Source organism: Bison bison, unplaced genomic scaffold (assembly GCF_000754665.1).
Source record: "Bison bison bison isolate TAMUID 2011002044 unplaced genomic scaffold, Bison_UMD1.0 scf7180017864320, whole genome shotgun sequence".
Classification (NCBI taxonomy): domain Eukaryota; kingdom Metazoa; phylum Chordata; class Mammalia; order Artiodactyla; family Bovidae; genus Bison; species Bison bison.
This window is the reverse complement of record NW_011494892.1, coordinates 557,602-583,064: the sequence shown is the minus strand read 5'-3', so window position 1 is coordinate 583,064 and position 25,463 is coordinate 557,602. Positions and strand designations below refer to the sequence as shown.

The 25,463-nt window shown below is 40.0% G+C and overlaps 1 protein-coding gene across 6 annotated transcripts in view; it reads right to left on the bottom strand.

The window, feature by feature from the left end:
- Positions 1-25,463, bottom strand: part of LOC104997998 (E3 ubiquitin-protein ligase HERC2) — a 236,357-nt gene that overhangs the window by 42,796 nt on the left and 168,098 nt on the right. For all 6 annotated transcript variants that reach the window (XM_010852986.1, XM_010852983.1, XM_010852982.1 and 3 more), the window contains 9 exons: positions 20,311-20,482; positions 18,698-18,887; positions 17,998-18,138; positions 11,713-11,904; positions 8,891-9,044; positions 2,691-2,798; positions 1,126-1,257; positions 571-729; positions 369-487 (listed from right to left, as the gene is read on the bottom strand). In XM_010852986.1, coding sequence (XP_010851288.1) covers positions 369-487; positions 571-729; positions 1,126-1,257; positions 2,691-2,798; positions 8,891-9,044; positions 11,713-11,904; positions 17,998-18,138; positions 18,698-18,887; positions 20,311-20,482 — 1,367 coding nt within the window. The remainder of the gene's footprint in view (positions 1-368; positions 488-570; positions 730-1,125; positions 1,258-2,690; positions 2,799-8,890; positions 9,045-11,712; positions 11,905-17,997; positions 18,139-18,697; positions 18,888-20,310; positions 20,483-25,463) is intronic.

Here is a 25,463-nt window from a genome sequence, read left to right as displayed (position 1 = left end):
GTATAACAAAAACAGTTCTCCCAGGGAACCAGAAAGGAATTTCTGCTTCAGAAACCTCCATCTCCAACATGGTTAAGATAAGCATTCTTTTAACAATAACTACTTCATCCAGCAAAACAAAGGGGATGTGGTGAGTTAGACTCATAAAGCTATTCTCATAGCCATCTACATGGGGCTGTTTCTATAATCAAAGTCCAGCCTGCACTCAGTATAATAGCAACATAAAGGGAGTCTAAATGCAAGAAAGGCTGTCTTAGTCCTATGTGAAATTTCCCAACTCTTCTGTGATTAAGAAGTTAAAATAATTAAAGCAACATTTTAGTCCCAAAGGGTCACACAACTAGAAACTATAATGTAATGTTTCATACCAGAGCTCTTGTTTCCCCATCATTATCTCCAAGTAGCCTGTTTATGTTAATTGATTGTCCAAATTCAGTTGTAAGAAGCTTCCTCAGTCTTTGAAGGGCCCACATTCTGTGACTGGCAGCTGAAACGAGAAGACAGAAAAGTCAGAGGATGACCATTCTTCTCAAGAAGTAAGACAGACCTGACAACAGAGGTGCCACTTACCCAAGGCACTCAGCTGTGCACAAGCTGCCAGGGACGCTGCAAGGCGGGGGATGATGCTTCTGTTTGAGGCAAGGTTGAGCCGGAAGTCCAACAAACAAGTTACCAAGTCCATGGACGGGCACGAGAGGACACAGCGATCAGAAAGTAGGTCTTTAGGGCCTGAAGAAAGGTAATTATAAATGTCCCCTTGTTGGGCAGGGCAACAGCTACCCCACAAGGAGATTCACCCAAAGTTGAGTGCGTCATCCACATGGATGCCACGGCTAGAGGGCTGCACCACTGTCGTGTTACGTGACTACGCTCCGCACACTGACATTTCACCTGAGATCTCACACGGCTGAAGAACCGCAACCAGCAACAGCTGGAAGACTTTGGGTGAAAACAGAGAGCCACATCCCAACAGCCAGAAAGTGAAGCAGCTCATGCAGTTCTGAGCCTTGATGTGGTGGGGCCTTGGGCAGTGCTGGGTCCCAACACAACAGAAGGTAGACTACAAGCACCAAGTGAAAATTCGTGTGTATTTCCCTTGCTTGGATCACCAACCCCCCTCCTCACCTGCAGCTGGCATGATGGGGTAGACTGTGAAGCGCCAGCCCCACCCGTTCACAGACCCATCACTGATGAACTTCCACTTCAACTCATCCCCCGGGATGCGCAGTTCGCTGGACCAGTCAGACCACTCCCGGCCTGGGGGACAAAAGCACACTGGTGGTGGGTTTACCCCTCATCAAATCAACATCAACTTCCTTAGATACAAAGTCACTCACATCCTGTCTGAACGACAGCTGGCTCCTCCAGCCCACTGCCCAGGTGCGTCCACACCAAGGCCTTCAGCTCACACTGCAGCAAGCAACTGGGAAGCAGAGGACAGGTAGGCAGTGCCCTAACAGAAGACACTCAAACACAACCACAATGCTATGTGAGAGGCCCACAGAGCCAGTTCATGCTCACACCAGGGTCAGGGCCTACAGAAGTTTCTTTGAGAGAGTCTGATGCAATGGTTATTACCCAGGCAGCCAAAGAGAAAGCCTCCATCTTCCTCAAAGGGGAAGCAAGTGTTCAGAGACACAGGGCCCCCACTGAAGCACAGGGGCGGTTCAGCACACATGAGCCACTCTCCAGAAAGAGGAGAGTAGCCTGTCAGAGCTTGGGGTGCCCTGGAGAGGAGTTGGGGAGACAAGCTTACAGTGTGCCACCCCAAATGAGCTTCCACTTAGAGGAGCCATCAGGCAGCAGTGTGGGAGTAGCCTGGAAGGGATCCTGTTGGAAGCAGAGAAACTGGAAACATGTCAGAACACTACTGCATACTACAGTGACATCTGTCAAACTGTCAGAAAAAAAAAAATCCATGCTCATCTGTGATACCACTTCATCCAAAGTAACCTCTTGTGAGTAAAATTCTACTGGCACACAGCCAGGCCCATCATTTATATTTGGTCTGTGACTGCCTTTGCTACAAAGGCAGAGGGGAGTAGTTATGTTAGGAAACATTTGTTGACCCTGGCTCCAGACGAAGAATAAAGATACCTTAAGAGATCTGCACACACAGACACACATACACCTGCACTGATGATTCTAAAAAACACAGTGAAGGGCATTTATCAAGACCCCAGACAGAGTGATTCACTCTTGCTCAATCTCACGGAGCACATCAGAGCAGGGAGAAGCCCAAAGGAGACCCCTCCCATCTAGTCCAGTACTGTCCACCACGCGCACACAACACTTACTCAGAGGGGAGCCTAACTCCTCACAGCAATCAATTAAAAAATAAAACCTTTAAGAAGCCTTGTAGTATGTCAACCTTTACCGTGCATGAGTCTGACAATCCCAAACATCTTACAGCACCATCTCCACTGTCTAGGTGAGACTGGACCCTCCCGACAACCAGTGCCCCCAAGAAGGACCGGCAGTCGTACTGGACACCAGTAGTCCCACCCATTGGTGGGGAGGTACATGCATCACTTAATAAATCATCTTACTGAAAGCACAGGGGAAAACAGATAAAACCTACTGTATTTTGCAGTTAGGTCACTTATTGTTCTCTCGTGAAGTCGCACGTGAGAATGAAGCAGTAATGTGCTAATGGTTTCTACAAAAGCAAGCTCAACTCCTCTTCCTACCTGACCGCACGGAGACAATCCTGTTGACACCATCCATAACTGTGAGAGGGTCATGGCGCCTTTCGGTGGAGCACTGCCGGTCAAACTCCACCCTGAGTCCCTCTGCACCTGGAGGACAAGTAGGTACAAAAACAAGGTAATGCTCCCAGTCAACATACCACAGACAGGGCCAAAACCATACCACACAGAAGCAGTGAGTCTAAAATGATGTGCAACAGCCAACGAAAAGCAGAAAGGAAGAACTAACCTCAAAAAAGAAGGATTCCTCTCACTCCAACTCTGCCTCCCACAAAATATTTCACCCATGATGAAACAATTGAAGACACTCTCGGTTGGCCAACTAGTTTTGTGGTCTCACTTCTGGAAAGATTTTCATGCTATAGCCCTAACCAGACGACCCAGCTTTATTATCCTGCTCCCCCACATTTTAAAAGCCATATAAAATCATGTCCACCAAGAATTTAGCATTAGATCTAGAGTCTTCTCTGGGACAAATTAGCTTAGAAAAGAATCAGTGAAGGCTATGACCTGGGTTACGGTGGAGGGAAAAGGTTGGCAAAACAACTATAAAATCACTCAAAATAGTAAGAAACAATGATTCCAGGGCTCTTCAAATCAATTCAAGGCGAACAATAAGCCGAGAAGAGTTCATTCATTCAGGAAAAACTGCCCAACTCAGGTAGGGACAGTGAGAGCCTATGTGTTCTCGCCTAGGATTGCCCTGTGCGGCTGCAGCTCAGCTTTACCAGGATGGGACTCTGTCTCCAGTGACATGCTAACTGGTGCAAAGCAGGCGCAGTGCCTGGGCAGAGATCCTAAAAGTCAGAGAGTGGGGAGGGTAACTGAGGACATACAGAAAAGCTTGCGTCTTTGCTGGCTTAAGAATGTGGTGTGGCTGGGCGGGTGCCAGACATGAGAACTAGCCAGAAATCTAACAAGAAGATTCTGGAAGTCAGAGAACAGAGAAGGGCTCAATGAGGACGTCATGGAGGCCTGGGTGACTCGAGGCACATATCCTCAAGAAAACGGAGAGTTGGATGTGCGTGTGCATGTGAATGTGTGCGTGCACTTGCGCGCACGCACACACACACACACACAGGAAAACTGCCAAAACACTGACTTCCATGCCCTCCCTTGCTTCCACCCACAGAGATCCATCCACAGATGGGGAAATGAGCAGGCTAAATCAAGCAGATATGGAACAAACCCTAAAAGTCAGGCTAGAGAACAAAAATCAGAATTATAAAGTAAGCTAGGATATCAGTGAATATGTGACGCAGGGAAGAGATTTTAGAGAGTAATTCCAGGCATCTTACAAAATAAATACACAAAACCACCATAGAAACCCAGCAACAATTACAAGTCTTTTTTAAAAACTCAGAAACCAAGTGTCACAACAGAATCTAAAATGTCTAAGTTTTCAACAAAATATAATGAGATATGCAAAAACACTGAAAAATGTGAGCCATACACGGGAAGAAAATCAGACAACAGAAACTGACCCTAATGGGCCAGATGCTGAACTGAGTAGGCAATGACTTCAAAACTATAATAAATATGTTCAAAGAATTCACAAAAACAGTGAAAACATGATAACAAAGGAAAATATGATAACAATGACTCTGGGTCCTTAGACCTTTTTGTATAGTTCTGTGTATTCTTGTTGTCTCCTGTTAGCCTCTTCTGCTTCTTTTAGGTCTGAACAAAGCCCCAAAACACACGACAAAAAAACAAATATAAATTAAAAAAGTAAGCAAATCCACGATTACAACTGGGGATTTCAAAATTTAGCCTTCAACAACTGACAGGACAGATAGAGAGAAAAATCTGTAAAGATACAGCAGATTTCAACAAGACTACCTACTATCTTGAACTCTTATATACCTCTTTATCTGGCTGTTCATCTGTATTCTTTGTCATGTCCTTTATAATAAACTCCATGGAGTGGCAAAGAGTCGGACATGACTGAGCGACTGAACTGAACTGAACTTACAATAAACTAATAAACATAAGTAAATGCTTCTGTGAGTTCTGTGAGGTGCTATAGCAAATCAATTGAACTTCACTTCTGACTGGCATTTGAAGTGGGTGCCATCTTGGTGGGACTTAAGCCATTAACCTAGTGTCAGGACTGAGTTAAACTGCAGGACACCAGCTGATTTTGCACAGCTGCATGATGTGTGGAAACCCTCACATGTCTAATGTCAGAAGTAGAGTGCTATAGCAGTGAGAATAGAGGAGATACAAATGAGGGAGTTTTCATTTTTACTTTTGCTATATTTTATACAGAACACATATTCTGTAAATATGTTTTCATGTTTATGGAAGAAGAATACCTACCCTACAAAAACTCTTTCAGAGAGTAAAGAAGGGAACATGCTGCAATTCAATCTGTAAAGCCAGTATTACTCTAATATCAAAATGAGATCAAGATATTACAAGAAAGGAAAGCTACATAAATAAATTTTGAAGTTTTTAATAAAAAAATAAAAAGAAAGGAAAGCCACAAACTGACACTATTCATGAAAATAGGTCAAAAAATCCTTAACAAAATATTAGCAAGCCAAATCCAGCAACATATACTATAGATTATACATTGTGGACAATTATGATTTGTCTAGAAATGCAATACAAGTTTAATATCCAGAAACTGATTCATATAACATGCCATACTAATAAAGGATTAATATAGAAAACAGTATGTCAATACACAGAAAAATCATTTGACAAAATCCAACACTCTCTCATGATAAAATTTCCCCCACAAACTAGGAAGAGAAAGTTTCCTCAACTTGATAAAGGCATGTATGAAAAACCTATTGTTAACATACCTAATGCTAAGAGAATGATATGTATTCACTCTACTGGAACAAGGTAAGGATTTCCACTCTCATCCCTTGTATATAACATTAACTCCAGCTAGTCCCTATTCTAGCATAAGACAGAAACAGGTGATGTCTGTTAAATGTCACAAAGTATAACTGATTTGAAGAAGGACATCTACGAAACAAAATTTGGAAAAGGCTGTTCTAGTGTAGCAAGGAAAGGATTCCCTCCACAAGGGAGATATGATCAGAAACCCGTAACTAACTGCCTACGAGAATACTACTTCAGGCAGATGGCAAGTACAAAGTGAGACAAATGGCCTATTCCTGGAACATATTTAAGGGCCACCATAAAAGATGATGTGGAGGGCCCAGGAGAGACAGGTGAAGAGGAAGGGAATGCTGTTGGAGAGGCAAACAAGGTTCATGGGAAGTTGCACAGGCCATCATCAAGGATCTGAGTCTTATTTTAAGGTTACAGGAGTGCACTGGCAGATTTTAAGCAGAGCACCAGTATATTCTGACTCACTTTAAAAGAATCTCTCTCTCTGGTTGTCATGTAAGGAGCCGATTCTGGGAGACACAGAAGGTGAGAAGTAGAAGCAGAACATTTATATTATACTAGTATATGAGTTAGTATAATAAACAAGGTGAAACTAGATGGTTAGGCCCAGAATGATTCAGAATGGTGATAAATGGCTGAATCTGAAATACATTTTTAGAGTAGAAATGTTAGGACTTGCAGGCAGACTGGATATCAAGTAAGAGAAACAGAAACAGGAAGAGGTACACTAGACTTTGTCTTAGGTAACTGCTGAGTGGAATTACCTTTTGTTTAATTTCTACTATGAGAGAGTAAGAGTTCAAAGTTAAAGAAGCTTTTATAAATCCCATCTCATTCTAAAAGTTTAAGAAAATTAATTTCACATACAAATAATCAGGATAAAATTATCAAGGTCAAATACAATATAAAGTTATTATTACAAAAGAGAGAAAAAGAGTAGAATAACATTCTCCTATAGACAATGAAGGCAAGCCAGAAAGATGTGCCCACAAAACACATGAAAAATGTAATCTATTATTTCAAACCAAGCTAAAAGAAATTAGGAAAATGATACACAATATGAAAGAAAAATATAAATAAGAATTAGGAGAAAACACTAAATGATAAAGTTTAGTAAACAATTTTTTTAATTTCAGAAATGAAAATTAAATTACAAAGAACATAGGGGCAAATAAACACAACAGATATGCTTTGAGACAAACAGGAGGAAAGGAAGTAGCCAATATTGACTCTAAAGGCATCCAACACAAGATAACAATCACATATCCATGAAAAAGAAAATTGAAACAAGGTTGCAAACAAATACCACAAACTGTAATGCAAAAAAAACTGTCCTGAAAGACAAGACTCAAAACTATTCAACATTTTAAAGGGGCACAAACCCTTATCTGAGAATGTCACTTATAACACTTTCAACAACAAACTTTTACAGGAGGAAAATATGCTATTCAGTAAAACTAACTTTCAAATGTGGGCAACCAACTTTTAGAACAAGTTGACTCATGTCAGGACTGTCATCCTCTGAGCCTTGCTGAGGAATTGACAAGAGAGTGAGCTTCAGACAATCATAGTAAGAAAGGAGACAACTAGAACTAAATGAAGATTAACAGGAAGAAAGCAGACTATGCAATAGCTGTTATGCTCTGGGATTTATAGTATGACCAAGCTAATCAAATTTCAACAATGAAGAGAGCAAGAAACCAAGACAAAGTTTTGTTAACTATTTTCAGTAACCATATACATATCTGGTAGTGTTAGACTAGTACCCTGAGTCTTTTGTGCCTGTGATGTGGGATAAAGCAAGTACATAATTATAAGATATTCTAATTCTATCATTCCTCTGTCTTAGAACCAGGATTTGGGGGGAGAAAAGAAACAAAGACGGAACAGAAGAGGTTAAGTATAAATAGAAACGTGTAGTTCTGAATTTGGATCTATCATACCATTATGAACTCAAAAGAAAGTCGGTCAGTCAGTCAGTGAGACTGTCCACTCATTTACCCTATCTCTATTCGCTGAAAAAGTCTAGAAACAACAACAGCCCAGTGATCTAAAATGCCATCTCCACTAAAAGACACCAGGGTAGACTCCAGGTGGAGAGGAGAAACTACATGACAAGCCTGAAGCATCTTGTCTTATCAGACTACAAGGAAGTTACCGCTGGACCATAAGAAGCACTGGCAAGAGCCAAATACAACAAGGAGCTCAACGTCTGGAGACGCGATAATCTGAGCTTCAATAGGACAATAGTCACAATGGATTAAAGCCCATCACACATGTGCAAATCCATGGGTTCATGATATAAAAGAAAAAATAGGTAATTTTCTGACTATCTAGTGTTAAGGACTTGGTGCTTTCCCCATCTGTCAGTCTGGGTTCAGTCTCTGGTCAGGAAACTAAGATCCCACAAGCTATGAGGCACAGCCAAAAAAAAAACTCCAAAATAACTGGTCACCTTCAAAGAATGATGTGTTCGTTCTCATGAAAATGTAAAAAGAAGAGAAGAATCAAGCTTTTATCCTGCCTTTCTTATACAAACAGTACTCCTGGGTAACCAACCAAAGGATCAGGGAAAATGTCCCTATATAATGTAATCTAAATAATAAATAAGAAATGAAATAATTAGAATAGCACCATTTTGCAACCACCAATGGACTTAATGGCCTCAGGTAATGAGCATCAGTAGCCGCTGCCATCACAAAAGTAAAGACAAGCAGATACTAGATGCTTCCAGATGCTGGATCGCAAACACTAATGGTCCAGCCAGAGGGCCTGGCTGAACTAATCAGGCCGATGAATCAGGGGTAATCTGTAGAAAGACGGGACGGAGGAACAGGTGAAAGTGCAGAAGGGATGAATTATTGAAAAAAAAGGAAGAAACTACTGGTTAAAAGATACTTAAAAGATGGAAACTGTTTAATTAAGAGAGTTAAGATGAGAATGCACACTTGGGTAATAGAAACTGTCCAGAAATACAAGCCAGGACAGTGTCACATTAGAGGGGGTGACACATGGAGGGCTTCTGGGCACAGGCACAAGACTGCTTCTAGATCTGAGTTTCAGCAACTAAGGTATCCACGTAATAAGCATTAAGCTAAACATCTACTCTGCATAGTTTCCTGTATCATGTTTTGGGTAAGTGAGGTTTCTAGAAAAGGTGGGGAAAGTGACTCTAAAGCAATTTTGTCCCTTTTTTTTTTTTATGTAAAACAAGGATGGCTACTTCGACTGATGCAATGGCAGAAGTGAAGCTGTTCTACAGGCAGCTTTTATATGACCCCTGTGTCCTCCCTGGGGCCAGCCCTCAGTACCTGGTATCTTCACTGTGCCGCTGGACGAAGTGTCATCAGTGTAGGGATGGCTACTCTCCACCACCACAGGCTGAGAGGACAGGCGGCCACTCTGTGAGTCTGTAGCCACATCCTCCAACTCGGTGACACAGAGCTCCAGCAACATATCTGCCACCTGTGGGGGGAAGCAGGGGACAAAGCAGGAAGACATCAGGATGCCTGCCCGGTTCAGTTCTTTCCACAGGGACGGGGGCACGGAGAGCTTGGGAGTTTGAGAAATCTAGTGTAAATCAGCGCTCGGTTTCCTCACCAATAAAATCATGATAGCAGAGCTCACAGAGGTGCTGTGAAGCTTGGAGAGATCTATGTACAAGTAATAAGGAAGCACCTACACACAAAACACCCAATACATGCCAAGTGATGAAATGCCCGTGATCTCAGCACTTTCTCTTCACGTCAAGGCAAGGTTACGTCCTAGTGAGGAAAATCTGCCCAGGAACAAAACTTTCAAGCAAGCAGCAGAAGGTGTAAAAATGACCAAAATCCTAGAAGGCATGGGGGTCAAGCAAGAGGGACAGGAATGGAGAGGAACGACCCAGCTGTCCAGGCTGAACGGTGGTAGACAGCACCGGAAATGAGACAACCGGGGGTGTCTCCTGACCCAAGACATTTAGGCTCAGCCCCCATACCATACAGCCCAACAATCCATAATGTTCAGATTTCATTTCAAAATTTTAGTGACTCACACCATTTAAATGGTCAATACTAGTGATTATATTTTGATTACTATTTTAAAAACAAACAATACATTGTTACAGTAATTAACTTCCAAAGTTTTTAAACTTAGAAAAACTTAATGAGACCATTCTCTATTCTTTCAGAAATGATTATTTTAATCTATTTTTCCTTGTATTTAGATAATAAAGGTTATCTTAGTAAGAAGTTTCATTAATGACAAACTATAGTCATTGCCATAATTTAGGTTTTATAATTATGAAAACAAAAGTTTCTCTTGTTTAAAAAGTCTCAAATACTAGATCAGGATGGGGCATAAGAGTAGCATCCTGCCACTGGCCAGGGAAGTTGGAAGAAAATCCCCATCTCTGTTTCTGTCTCCCCTTGAATTTGAGATGTTGATGTCATCTAACTCCTAATGCACAGCCTAGCAGGGGTTTTCTGGGCTTTAACACCTTCTTCTGCAAAGACAGCCAGTACCCCAGGAGAGCCAAATAAACTCTGAGAAGAGGGTGACAGAGGGGTCATAGATGTGGTTCTGTCCTCAAGAGTTTACAATCATCTCTCCCATCCACCAGACACCTGAGTGTCTTTGAGGGAGTAACGACCACTGAGAGCTTCAGTTTTCTTATCTGTAAACAAAGGGAAAGCCTGGGCTCTGTACTAAGAGAATGCACCAAGAACAGGGCCTGGAAGATATGTTTACAACAAATTCTACGTATTATTACTTTAAATCCACATTCTCATTCCATCCTTTCCTCTCACAAATGCAATACACTTGTAAAAACATTAATATTTTCCTTATGGAAATTCACCTTGATTTAATCTCTCAGAATTATGCCAAGTAACTTGCCTCAAAAAACTACGAAGCAGGAAACCTATAACCTTTCAGTTCTTCCTGAATATGATTAAGAAACAACAAGCCCCTAAAGTATCTACCAAATCATTTACTAGGATTTCAAGAACGCTCACCCATTCCTAAGCACACTATGGTTTTGGTGGTGGTATGGAAATCAAACCCAGGCGACACAACTGCACAGGGCATATGGCGTCACTCCTGACACAGCCTGCTCTGAAGAGGCGGAGGGGGGCTGCTGGTAACAACAGGTGTCCCCAAGGATGCCCAAGGGCTTCAGAACTGATGAGTTCTACTTCTAAGGTACACTGATATGATATTGACTTGATACCATACATTAGCCACATGCAGTTGTTCGAACTTAAAGTGAAATACAATGAAAACATCAGTGCCTCAGGTGCACTAGCTACACTTCAAGAGCTCAAGAGCCATACGTGGCTAGGAGTCACCACACTGGATGGCTCAGGTACAGATCATCATCATGGCAGAAAATACTGCAGAACCCGTGCTACCAAACAGTAAAACCTACTTTAAATAGTTAATAGTTAAAATACTCTGATATTAAAGCATAAAAACTAGCATAATGGAACCAAAAAAAGTCTATAAAGGACCCAAATAAGTACAGTTTACAGTACAATAAGAGTGGTCTTCAAGTCACTGGGAAGAAGATGGATTTATCAATAAACTGTGTTGTTGCAACATGTTTGCCGTCTAGGAAAAAGTAAAGCTGAATCCCTACTTTATCCCCTATATCAAGATAAATTTCAGATGGTTCAAAAAGGTAAATATAATAACAAATGAAGCTCAGCTTGGTGCTCTGTGGTGACCTAGAGAGGTGGGATGAGGTGGTGGGAGGGAAGCTCAAGAGGGAGAGGACATATATATAAATATATATCCCTGGTTCATGATGTTTGTATAACAAAAATACAACATTGTAAAGCAATTATATTCCAATAAAAAAATAACGAAAACAAAAATGATTAAAAGAAACCTGAGAGGATTTCTTAAACAATGTCATGCTCGTACCGTATTTACAGCATAATACAAAATCCAGAAGCCATAAATGAGAAAATTTGGCAGATCTGACTTTGCAAAAACTAGAAATTTCTAAATTCTAAAATATTAAAACAATGTTATAAGGCAAACTGAGGAGCAACTCAGCACAGATGGCAGAGAAGGGACTCATTTTCACCAGAATTCCTTGCAGCACAAGACAGCTGCAGCGCCTCCAGCCCACGCCCCTGCAGCTCACCTGTGGGTAGGCGGTGCCCATGCCGGACAGCACCGCTGAAAGCACGTCCCGGCCCTTGTCCCCCGCCCGGCCACACACAGACAGCTTGAGCAGGTCCACCAAGACACGCGTGTCGTCCACAACCAACAAACTAGTGAATTCATCCAAGGACTGAAGTTCTGGGCCTGACACTTTATTCTGGCTTTCAACATCCTAAAAAAGTTCAACAATTAAAATGAGGAATCATATATTAAGAGACAAACAGTCAAGAACTCAAAGGATACATGATTACTAATGACGAATAAGGAACCTTCTAAGCTATTTACAACCATGAAATACTAGAATAAGAAATAAGAAGCCCCTAAATCTACACCACCTTGTACTATGCTTTCAAAATCAATCAACTATTTTACAAATTACCAACAGCAGCTGTCAAAAGGAATGCCTAAACTATAAAGAAACGACAATATATACTGTGACCAACTTCATATCTGAGGTTGTGTTTCAAGGGGAGACTTCAAATGAAATCTCACCATGTAAAATCTACCACCACAGGGTATGTTTTGGAGTCTTCTATCAACTGCATCTGTACACTATACTTTTACATCTTTTGCCTAGATCCTCTTCATAATTCTTTCTCAGAACATTACGTAACAGACTTTTTGACATATAAACATTGCTCATAATCTCTTGTTCCTTAGGTACTGTTAAGAAGAAAATAAACAGTCTTCTCAGTACTCCCCTTTTACTTCTCATTCACAGAATGTCAGTTAAAACAAACCACACCTGTGATTATTTACCTCTTTCCACATCAGCAGAAAAAGGAATTGCTTGTTTGCCTGTGACAGCATCACTGACCCGTCACAATCCCACGTCATGAGGGTTTCCTGCCCAGGACAATCACCCCACAACCTGCTGCCACCACAGAGGAGCCTCTTGAAGGTTGGCAGTGGGGTCTGGCTTACATAAAGTAACAGAGAGATCCAACAGCTTCTAAGCTTAGAGGGAGTGGGTATCAGAGACCCGAGCCCTTTCTGTTTCTTAGGCAGAGGCCAGCTCTCCAGGGAAAGAACAAGATGCCACAAGTGTCTCTTCTCTTCTCTCTTGCTTTCGGGATCTCAGCGAAATCACTGTCAGTGGTTTTCAGAAACAGAAATAAGCCAGGGAAAGCACAAGCCCCACTTAGGAATCTTTAGGGGAATGTGATCCGAACAATTGTTTGGGAATTGTGCAGATTCCATCAATGCTCAAGTTGGCCCTGGAAACCATAGCTCTGAGGCAGGAGCATGGTTTCCCCTTAAAAGAAACAGACCTTACTCCCACCTTCAAGTGAAGACACAGGGAATCAGCAAGTGAAGTGCATCAGAAACGAAGACACTCCAGAATCTCATTCACTGAAGGCCAGCAAAAACATTCAGCAGAATATATTAATCATATATAACATCTTTGGTCTTATTTGAAACAATACCAAACATTTTTTTGGTGGGGTTGTTTAAAAAAAAAAATAGAGAACAAATCCAAAGGAACTGCTGAAAATATAATCACTAGTACTAGCTACATAACCTTGCTGTTGTTTAGTCACTAGGTCATGTCTGACTCTTCTGCGACCCCATGGACTGTATAGCCTGACAGGCTCCTCTGTCCATGGGATTTCCCAGGCAAGAATAGTGGAGTGGGTTGCCATGTAGTCTTTCAGGGACTCTTCCCAACCCAGGGATCAAATCCTCATCTCTTGTGTCTTCTGCATTAGCAGGCGGATTCCGTGCCCAAAACTAACATGAAAATTACTTTCCTGTTGTTAATGACTCAAACAAAATTGAAATGATAGTAATTTCAGGCTATAATTTGTATAATGCCTATGCCTCATAAATAAATTTGTAAGAAAGAAATTATATCATCTTTCTTCTACCTAAAAGAAAAAATTTTGAATAATTCAGATTAATTTCTGCATTAAAACCTCACCTTAGGAGATTGCCAAATATCACAAGTTGAGTCCAGACATCTAATTTACAAATATCAACTTTCTTATTACTACAGGTTATGAATATTTTCCATAGCATTTATTTTTGACACTAGTGACAGCATAATAAATCAAGAGTTCCAAATGTAATTGAAAATATATGCTTGGAATATGCTGGCAAGGGAGACCATGTGAGCAGGATGAGATGGCCTGGGATAAGGAGCACCTGAGTAGGCTTGGGAGGTCGTCCACAATGGGAGGGTTGGGCAGGGGAGGCCGCAATGTGACAGAGCCAAGCCAAGCGGAAAGTGTTCCTGCTTTGGGCCAGCTGGCACTGGGGACAGGAGTGGGTCAAGCAGGATGAAAGGTCATCCCTGCACAGGCAGACTGGTTTTGAGTGCCAGAAGCTATGCAGGGGAAGGAGGATATCCATATGCGTGAGGAGAGACAGCCAAATGAGAAGGCAGCTAACTGAGGGGAAGTTATTAAACTGTCAATAGCAGGAGCCAGATTCCTCACTGAGAGAATAGCATGATCAATACAGAAAAGGAAGGAACTAGAATGAACCCTGTGCAGTTATTAGTACTGACTGTACTGCTGTGAATCAGTGGTTTTCAATATATGGAGGTATATACCAAAGTAAATATTAAATGCGTAACTTATTGAAAGCATATACACACACGTATTTTCTAGCTCTGCCCAGTAAGAAAGGAGATGAACTGCACTTCCCGCCATAGAAAACCAAAGATATTTCAGATCTTGGCTTTGAAATACCATTCTCCAAGAAAAAGAACCATGATTTTTTGGAGAAATAGGATTTCTGTGGTGCAGCACAAAACATCTTGATGAACCTAGAATTCTGTGTTGTGCAGGAAACAACAAAATAAAAGAATAATGAGAGTATGTTCAAAGAGAGAAAATTGTACCAAATATTTAAAGAATTGACACCAATCTTTCACAAACTCTCCCAACAAACAGAAGAGGAACACTGCCTAACTCATCTAGGAGGCCAGTATTATGCTTTAATGCAAATCAGGAGAAGATATAGGTGCAAAAGTCCTTCACAAAATAGCAAAGCAATCCAACAGGCAAGTTAGGCCCTGGAATACAAAAAAGGGTAACAGAGTTTTGCCAAGAGAATGTACTGGTCATTGCAAATACCCTCTTCCAACAACACCAGAGCTGACTCTACACATGGACATCACCCAGATAATCAATACCAAAATCAGACGGACAACACCATTTGGCTACATTCCTTGCAGCCAAAGACAGAGAAGCGCTCTACAGTCAGCAAAAACAAGATGGGGAGCTGACTGTGGCTCAGATCATGAACTCCTTATTGCAAAATTCAGACTTAAACTGAAGAAAGTAGAAAAAACCACTAGATCATTCAGATAAGATCTAAATCAAATCCCTTATGATTAAACAGTGGAAGTGACAAATAGATTCAAGGGATTAGATCTGACAGACGGACTGCCTGAACTATGGAAGGAGGTTTGTAACACTGTACAGGAAGCCATGATCAAAACCATCCCCAAGAAAAAGAAATGTAAAAAGGCAAAACAGTGTCTGAGGAAGCTTTACAAATAGCTGATAAAAGAAGAGAAATGAAAGGCAAAGGAGGAAAAAAAATATATATATACCCATCTGAATGCAGAGTTCCAAAGAATAGCAAAGAGAGATAAGAAAGCCTTCCTCAGTGATCAATGCAAAGAAATGGAAGAAAACAATAGAATGGGGGAATGACTAGAGATCTCTTGAAGAAAATCAGAGATACCAAGGGAACATTTCAGGCAAAGATGGGCTCAATAAAGAAAAGTAACACTATGGATCTAACAGAAGGAGAAGCTATTAAGATGAGGTGGCAAGAATACACAGAAGAACTATACAAAAAGATCTTAATGACCCAAATAACCATGATGGTGTGATCACTCACCTAGAGCCAGACATCTTTGAGTGAGAACCCAAGTGGACCTTAGGAAGCATCATTATGAACAAAGCTAGTGGAGGTGATGGACTTCCAGTTGAGCTAGTTAAAATCCTAAAAGATGATGCTGTTAAAGTGCCGCACTCAGTATGCCAACAAATTTGGAAAACTCAGCAGTGGCCAAGACTAGAAAAAGGTCAGTTTTCAGTTTTCATGCCAATCCCAAAGAAAGGCAATGCCAAATAATGTTCAAACTACTGCACAACTGCACTCATCTCACATGCTAGCAAAGTAATACACAATATTCTCTAAGCTAGGCTTCAACAGTACATGAACTGAGAACTTCAAGATGTACAGGCTGGATTTAGAAAAGGCAGAGGAAGTAGGGATCAAATTGCCACATCCGCTAGATCTTAGAATTGAAGAAAATCATCTACTTCTGCTTCACTGACTATGCTAAAACCATTGATGTGTGGATCACAAGAAACTGAAAAATTCTTAAGGAGATGGGAATACCAGACCACCTCACCTGCCTCCTGAGAAATCTGTATGCAGGTCATGAAGCAACAGTTAGAACTGGACATGGAACAATGGACTCGTTCCAAATTGGGAAGGGAGTATGTCAAGGCTGTATATTGTCACCCTGCTTATTTAACTTAAATGCAGAGTACATGATGCAAAATGTTGGACTAGATGAAGCACAAGCTGGAATCAAGATTGCCAGAAGAAATATCAAAAACCTCAGATATGCAGATGACACCATCTTTATGGCAGAAAGCAAAGAAGAACTAAGAGCCTCTTGATGAAAGTGAAAGAGAAGAGTGAAAAGGCTGACTTAAAATTCAACATTCAAAAAATGAAGATCATGGCATCGGTCCCATCACTTCATGGCAAATAGATGGGAAACAATGGAAACTGTGAGAGACTATTTTTGGGGGCCCTGTATCACCACAGATAGTGACTGCAATCATGAAATTAAAAAACGCTTGCTCCTTGGAAAAAAGTTATGACCAACCTAGATAGCATATTAAAAAACAGAGACATTACTTTGCCAACAAAGGTCCACCTAGTCAAAGCTATGGTTTTTCCAGTAGTCATGTATAGATGTGAGAGTTGACCATAAAGAAAGCTGAGCACCGAAGAATTGATGCTTTTGAACTGTGGTGTTGGAGAAGACTCTCTGCGAGTCCTTTGGACTGCAAAGAGATTCAATCCTAAAAGAAACCAGTCCTGAATATTCACTGGAAGGACTGATAGTGAAGCTGAAGCTCCAATACTCTGACCACCTGATGTGAAGAACTGACTCACTGGAAAAGATCCTGATGGTGGAAAGACTGAAGGCAGGAGAAGGAGACGACAGAGGATAAGATAGTTGGATGGTATCACCACTCAATGGACATGAGTTTGAGCAATCTCCAGGTATTGGTGATGACCAGGGAAGCCTGGAGTCATGCAGTTCATGGGGTTGCAAAGAGTCAGACAGGCCTGAGCGACTGAGCTAAACTGACTGTGCTATAAAGTAAAGTGCTCAAAGAAATATGGGGGCACATCAGAAAGACAAACCAGATGGAAAGGCCTACCAAAGGCCAAGTCTGGGACAATTTGGGTGTCAAATGATGATAGTAATATAAGTCATTATTTGAGTAAAATAGATTCCATAAATATATACCCACAGAAAGATGAGATGAAGAGGGAAAGTTCTTCCCTACTGAAGAGTAGCAACAATGGTATTCCAAAAGGAATGATGAAATCTGAAAAATCACCATTTGACAATTATCACAGTAGTAATGGACCCAGATGGAATTATCAAGAGATACTAAAAACTGGCAGATGAAAACATAATGAGGGATAAGCCAGTAACATAGTCCCAAAGTAAATTATCTCCCCAGGAATACCTATAAACATGTTTTTTTTTTAATTTATTAACTTCCAATAGCGAAATCTTGTAGACAAACTTAACAAATAAGAATTAATATCACCTGTGATGCAGCAAATCAACAATGCACACACCTCAAAAGAATGCACTGAAAAGAACTCTGCATCATTCTTGTGGCATTTCTTATAAAAAGAGGAACTTAAGGATGGTTCCATATTGAATACAAAAAGAGGTAACCCTCACACCTGGGCAGGATCTAGACCCGTAATGAGCAAAATCTGAGTCGGTCTCTGGAGCAGAAAATAGTCCCTGATCAGTGGCAATGTCCTGATACTTAGGAAGCACACTCTGAAGCTTTAAGGAAGGCTGGGATTATGCCATGCAGCTCTCCCACCAACAGTTTAGAAACACTCACAATTGGAGAATCTAGGTAGACAGTACAAAGGAGTATGCCATGCTCTATGTCTAGGAAATATTTCTGCAACTTGAGTGTACATTTAAGATTATTTCAAAATAAACCATTAAAGAAGAAAACCCCCTGACCTCTTTGGTTTTGGTCATGGTTTCTGCAATGATGCTGGCAGCTCCTGGGTCATCTGTTACTGGGATAAACGGCCGAGAAGAAGCTGAGCAAGCTGATGGGGTCACTGCAGAAGGGGTCACAGCATCCTCAGAAGAGATAATCTAGTTTGAAAATGAAGAAGAAAAACGAGAAACTTGGCAACATGGCACACTTCCCTTCTAACTCCAAAAGGCTTACTTACCCCTTAGGTCATCTGGAATATGCAAGATTTTACAGAGATAACAAGACATTTATATTACCAGCTACCACCTCCAGTGCAATCTGGGACAGCTCTGCAAAGTTAAGCATATTCATGTTCCCAGGAAAACCTATTAATATTCACAAGCAATCACATGAAAACAACTAAAATGAGCTCATATCTCTCCAAGCTGGGCTTTTCCCCAAAATAAATACAAAAACCTTTAGTTTTCACAGTGTTCAAGTTTCAGAATTATAGATGAACAACTGCGCGTTGTACTTAGCAACTTTTTAAAAGAATATTCCCATCTATACACTACAAGACTCCTTTTAAACAGAATACTAATTCAAGCCAAAAATTATAGTAGTAGACACAAAAACATTCTGAATTAAATTAAAGAATGACTTGTACTTTATAAGACACAAATGAGCTACCTTTCACTTCCTAATCAAACACTGCTTTACTGCTTTACCATTTTTTACCTCTCCTCTCTTTTCTTGCCATGGATTTGGACTCAATCTGTCTTCAATATCAACAGCCAGCACACACTCCTCTCCATTCATGGGACTGGCCATGGCAGATACGTCAGAAGCAGGTGCCGAGGAGGAGAAGGAAGGACACTCCACCGGGGCAACCATGCCAGCCGGCATCAGGGCCCCGACCACGGTGTCTCTGTCAGGAGAGAAGGCCAGGCCTGTGGTGAACTGAATCTACCTCTGCAGGATGGCAGAGTCAGGGGGCAGGGCAACTGTTTACTGAAGGATTCCCTCATTATTATAGAATAACTATAAAAAGAGAGTTTTAGAAAAATATTGAATGTTATTACTATGTATCTATTGCCTAAAATATTTACTCCTAATCTTATTTACTGAACCACAGTGATAACAGGTGAAAAACTGCCAACATAAAAATCAGACCAGAATAAGCCTCTGGATTTCTCTGAGAAATCTTGGTTGTTAAGAGTCTAAGGATAATTTGGGTTTTTTTGTTGTTAGGTCACTAAGTCGTGTCTGACTCTGCCACCCCATGGACTGCAGCATGCCAGGCTTCCCTGTCTCTCACTATCTCCTGGAGTTTGCCCAAGGTCACGTCCATTGAATCAGTGATACCATCCAACCATCTCATCCTCTGTTGCACTCTTCTCCTTCTGCCTTCAAGCTTTCCTAGCACCAGAGTCTTTTCCAGTGAGCTGGAATTCACATTAGACGGCCAAAGTATTAAAGCTTCAGCATTAGTCCTCCCAATGATTATTCAGAATGTATTTCCTTTAAGATTAACGGGTTTGATCTCCTTGCTCTCCAAGGGGTTCTCAAGTCTTCTCAAGCACCACAGTTCAAAAGCATCAATTCTTCAGTGCTCTGCCTTCTTTACGGTCCAGCTCTCACATCTGTACATGACTACTGGAAAGACTTTGACTATAGCCTTGACTATATGGACCTTTGTTGGCAAAGTGATGTCTCTGTTTTTTAATATACTGTCTAGGTTTGCCATAGCTTTCCTGCCAAGAAGCAATCATCTTCTAACTTCATGGCTGCAGTCACCATCCACAGTGATTTTGTGTTTATTGCAAGCCAGATACCAAAGGTGCCTCACACAAGGCAGTGAAGATTAAATATCCTCTCAACGACTAAGTTAGCCTTTAGTCTAAATTAATGTCCCTAAGTATTTATTTCTATTCATCATGTACATAACCACAATACAATGACTGATGGGCCATTTATTTAGTCTGCATGAAAATAGCAGCAAAATGGAGGAAAAGACAACACTATCAAATCTCTGCCTTAACAAGAGTGAAGGAGATGACAACTATCTTAAATATTACTGTATATAAGCATCAACTAATTCTTCCTCCCAAAACAGGTATAAAGCTTATTGGCCATAAAGAATAATGAAAATGTTCTTCAACTTGATTTTCTAATTCATATTTCAACCTCCATTAAAGAAAAGCATAAAGATACCATCATTCACTATCAAAGGGTGTATGACCTAAAACTCACAGTATTTAAAAACAGTAACAAACATTCTCCATCAAAAAAGGACAAAAACCTAAAGTTTACATAATTGTGGGATTTCAAAAGCTAGCAAACAAGCTTACCTGGCATACATGATTTGCAATGCTGTAAGTATATGAGATAAGGCCTGTTGTTTGGCCAGATTTCCATCTAATGATAGGAGAATCTTGGCAAGAGAAGGGCGATTTGGTTTAGAATTATTTGCACCATTGATTTTATTACTGGCAGGAGAAGAGTCAGCATCAGAAGGCACACCTGGAAAAGTAAAATAAAACTGGCTTCAATTTTTAAGATCAGAGTTTGCTCTATTTCTATAATTTGACCTTTCCATTTCATTTCAAAGCACACTGCAATCTGCATTTTGCTATTTCACAGATTAAATATTAGTTTCACTATTAATCTCGCATAGTTTAAAAACAAACATCTATAGCGAAGGTTTGCTATAACTACAAAAAAAATGTAAATGCTTTTGCAAAATGTACTTACAACAATTTACACTATACATATATAAGCCATGACAATACTATGATAACTATCTATATTTACTTATTGATGAAATGTAAAGCAAAAACAAAAAAATCCACAACAATGGTGAGAAGATAGTATATTCACCATATACAGTATTAGCAAGTTCCAGCCCACTGCCCTGAGAGTTCCCAGGCCTGATTACAGGGAGAGAACCAGATGGAGCCCAGTGGTCTCTGTGAGAAGAGGAGGTTGAGCTCAGCACCAGGGAATCCAATGTGGGCAAAGTTCACAGGACAGGATAAGAGGGAAAAGTTGCACAGAGAATGCCCTGGAGATATGCAGGCATTCTCACTCATCCAGATAAGACGCCTTCATAAATGGGCATGACTCAGAGACAAAGAAAGAACTTGTATGAGAGGACTAGGAGAACACAGAGGTCCCAGCTACTGCCTGTTCCCATCAGCTAGAGGGAAGACCTCATCATTCACAAGGCACTGGGTGAAATACTCAGTGGTAGGGAATTATTAGTCCCACAATAGTATCAGCTCTGAATCCACTTAACAAATCCAAAACAAAGGTCCAAAGGGATCAAACTGTTTTGAGAGTAATTTAACTGTACGTAAGCTCAAGAAGATTCACTACACGCATAAAAATCTCCAGCAACATTCACAATGTATGGCATCAAACTAAAAGTTACCATGTTGGAAGAAAGGCAGGAAAATACCACTCAACTCAGGAAGAAAAATCGATCTAAACAATCCAGAATTGACACAGATATTACCATCAGCAGACAACTTAAGTTGAAATACTTATATCTGTATTCCATATGTTCAAAAGAAAATCAGAGACATAAAAGATAAAAAAAATACGCAAATCAAATTTCTAGAAAAGTAGCTAAGATGTCTAATTACCTTCTTATATCTGTATTACATATATTCAAAAGAGAATCAGAGACGTAAAAAAAAAAAATACTCAAATCAAATTTCTAGAAAAGTAGCTAAGATGTCTGAGATTTAAATAGTAACATTAACAGCATATGAAAATGAAGCAAAGATGAGTGCATGTGAAGATACAGCAACAGAAACTATTCATGTGAAACAGAAAGAACAGTTTAAAAACGAACAATGTCATTTATCCGTGGAACAACTTGAGGAGTCCTAATACACATGGAACTAGACTTCCCAAAGGTACAGCGAAAAAAATTTTTTTGAAGAACAGTGACCGACAATTTTACAAAATGGATGAAAACTTAAAACTCAAGAGATCTAAGAGGCACCATGAACCACAAGTGCTTGAACCATGAAAATAAAAACCAGGGAAATAAAAAGAAAATCCTAAAAGCAGTCTTAGATAAAAGACATGCTATGTACAGAAGAACAAAGATAAGAATGACAGCAAATTCTCAATGAAAACAATGTCAACCAAAAATTATATAGTCAGCTAAAATATGGTGCAAACATGAAGCAAAATAATGCCTAGTTTAGCCATAAGAAGCTGAAAGGAAGAATCGCACATCTGAGCTGACAAGACATAAAAAAGGAATTTCTTCAAGCAGAAGAAAAGTGATTCAGATGGAAAAAGGATCTCCACAAAGAAATGAAGAACACTGGAAAGAGTAACTGTGTGAGTAAATACAGAGATACTCTTTTAACTCATTTAAATAGATAACCTGATGTTTAAAAAAACTGATTTAAACAACTGTAACATTTACAACATACAGAGAAAGGCATAACAAAGTAGCACTGAGGCCGGGAGGGCAGAAGCAGAGATGTATCACCGCGAGAGGCACACACTACGCATGAAACAGTGTGACCCCACCTGCAGGTGGCGCTGGTGCAGTCGCTCAGTTGAGTCCAGCTCTTGCGACCCCAAGGACTGTAGCCCGCCAGGCTCCTCTGTCCATGGAATTCTCCAGCCAAGAATACTGGAGTGGGTTGCCATTTCCTTCTCCAGGGGATCTTTCCCACCCAGGAATCGAACCTGAGTCTCCTGCATTGCAGTTGATTCTTTACCTACTGAGCTACAAGGGAATCAGCTAAAGGCAGACTATGATACATTAAAGGTGCATAATTCCTAAAACAACCACTAAAGTAACACAAAAAGTTAAAGCTCAAAGAAAACAAAGAAGAAAATACAACATCAAAAAGAACAATTAATTCAAAGAAAGGCAGAAAAAGAGCAGAAAAAAACAATAAACAGCTAGGACTAATATAATACAAAACAAACAGCAGGATACTGATTGAAAACAAATACATTCATAATCACATTAAATGTGAGTGAAGTAAACACCCCAATTAGAGAGTCCCAGAGAAAAAATTAAAAAGCAAAATCCAACTATATGTTGCCTACCAGGAACTTTTTTTTAGTAGGTTAACAGTAAAAAGAATGGAAAAAATATATCATAGTTTCTCTTGTACCTATATTCTTAACAGTCAAACTTTATTTCAAAGCAAGAATTTCAAAGCCAAGGATGAGAGGATAATCTGTCATTAATGATGTCAGTGTCAATTACTCAAGGAGAGTAAACAGACGTTTACACTAGAAAACTGGGAAGACCCTAAGCCAAAGACCTAAGCTTCTTAGAAGAAAAGAATAAAGATTAAAGATCAGTGAAACAGAAAACAGAAAAACAACGAAGGAAAATCAAGGAAACCATTGGCTTATTCTTTGAAAAAACTTAATAAAACTGATAAAGCTATAGACAAACTGGAAAGAGAAGACACAATTACCAATATAAGCAATGAGTAATAACACCACTATAGAGTCTACAAATATTAAAAGAAAAATAAGCAAACACTGAGACAACTTTATGCCATTAAGTTAAACTTGCATCAAAGACACAAATCTTACCATTAAAGAAACAGCTAGCCCTAAATCTTAAAGGAATTAAATTTATGGTTTAAAAATACTACACAGAGAGGTGAAAGTTCTTAACTAGCTTTTTTTTTAAAGCAACTAGAACACAAAAAGGAACAAAAAGAATAATTCATATGTCAAAAATAAAGCTGAAAAACATATAAAACTGGGCTGTCATGGTGGGCTGGCCCCAGAAGACCACTGGCCTTGTGGGACTAGCTTATGTTTAAGAGTCCACATGAGAAGCTAAGAACATGGTATACAAAGATTCTTGGATGTTCTTGGACGAATCCCTAAAAATACACCATATAGAAGGTATATAGTATAGATTACAAATAAGAAGCTGGGTATAGTTAAAATGGAACCAGAGGTTATAAAATTAAAAGAGCAACTTCAGAGTGGTTAATAGAAGAGATGATTTTTTTTAGGCTGAAAATGAATTAAGTCTGCAAGAAAAATGGTGGAGTGGAAAACATGGGAGTCCTCAGTGGAAGAGCCTCCTGCCAACCAATGGAAATGGATAATATAAACATTAAGTGACTAGTATCTTCATGAGAAACTATATAGTCAAAAATAGTTATATTAAAAATATTTTCATATTCATCTTATGATCAAGAAAACTGATACAGAACATATTTAGGACACTTGATAAAATGGATGATTATGGTACCAGGGGCTTGTGAATCAATTTTTGATTTATAGAGTAGCTATCCAAATTACTGAAGAAGCTGAAGTTGAACGGTTCTATGAAGACCTATAAGACCTTTGAGAACTAACATCCAAAAAAGATGTCCTTTTCATTATAGGGACTGGAATGCAAAGGTGGGAAGTCAAGAAACACCTGGAGTAACGGGCAGATTTGGCCTTGGAATACAGAATGAAGCAGGGCAAAAGCTAATAACAGTTTTGTCAAGAGAACGCACTGGGCATAGCAAACATTCTCTTCCAACAACACAAGAAGAAGACTCTATACATGGACATCAGCAGATGGCCAACACCAAAATCAGATTGATTATATTCTTTGCAGCCAAAGATGGAGCTCTATATAGTCAGCAAAAAACAAGACCGGGAGCAGACTGTGGCTCAGATCACAAATTCCTTATTGCCAAATTCAGGCTTGAACTGAAGAAAGAAGGGAAAACCACTAACCCATTCAGGTATGACACAAATCAAATCCCTTATGATTATATAGTGGAAGTAAGAAATAGATTTAAGGGACTAGATCCGATAGAGTGCCTGATGAACTATGGACAGCGGTTCGTGACACTGTACAGGAGACAGGGATCAAGACCATCCCCAAGAAAAAGAAATGCAAAAAAGAAAAATGGCTATCTGAGAAGGCCTTACAAATAGCCGTGAAAAGAAGAGAAGAAAAAAGCAAAGGAGAAAAGGAAAGAAATACCTATTTAAATGCAGACTTCCAAAGAATAGCAAAGAGAGAAAAGAAAGCCTTCCTCAGCGATCAATACAAAGAAATAGAGGAAAACAACAGAATGGGAAAGACTAGAGATCTCCTCAAGAAAACTAGAGATACCAAGGGAACATTTCATGCAAAGATGGGCTCAATAAAGGACAGATGGTATGGACCTGACAGAAGCAGAAGATATTGAAAAGAGGTCACAAGAATACACAGAAGAACTGTACAAAAAAGATCTTCACGACCCAGATAATCACAATGATGTGATCACTCACCTAGAGCCAGACATCTTGGAATGTGAGGTCAAGTGGGCCTTAGGAAGCATCACTACAAACAAAGCTAGTGGAGGTGATGGAATTCCAGTTGAGCTTTTTCAAATTCTGAAAGATGATGCTGTGAAAGTGCCGCAGTCAATATGCCAGCAAATTTGGAAAACTCAGCAGTGGCCACAGACAGGAAAAGGTCAGTTTTCATTCCAATCCCAAAGAAAGGCAA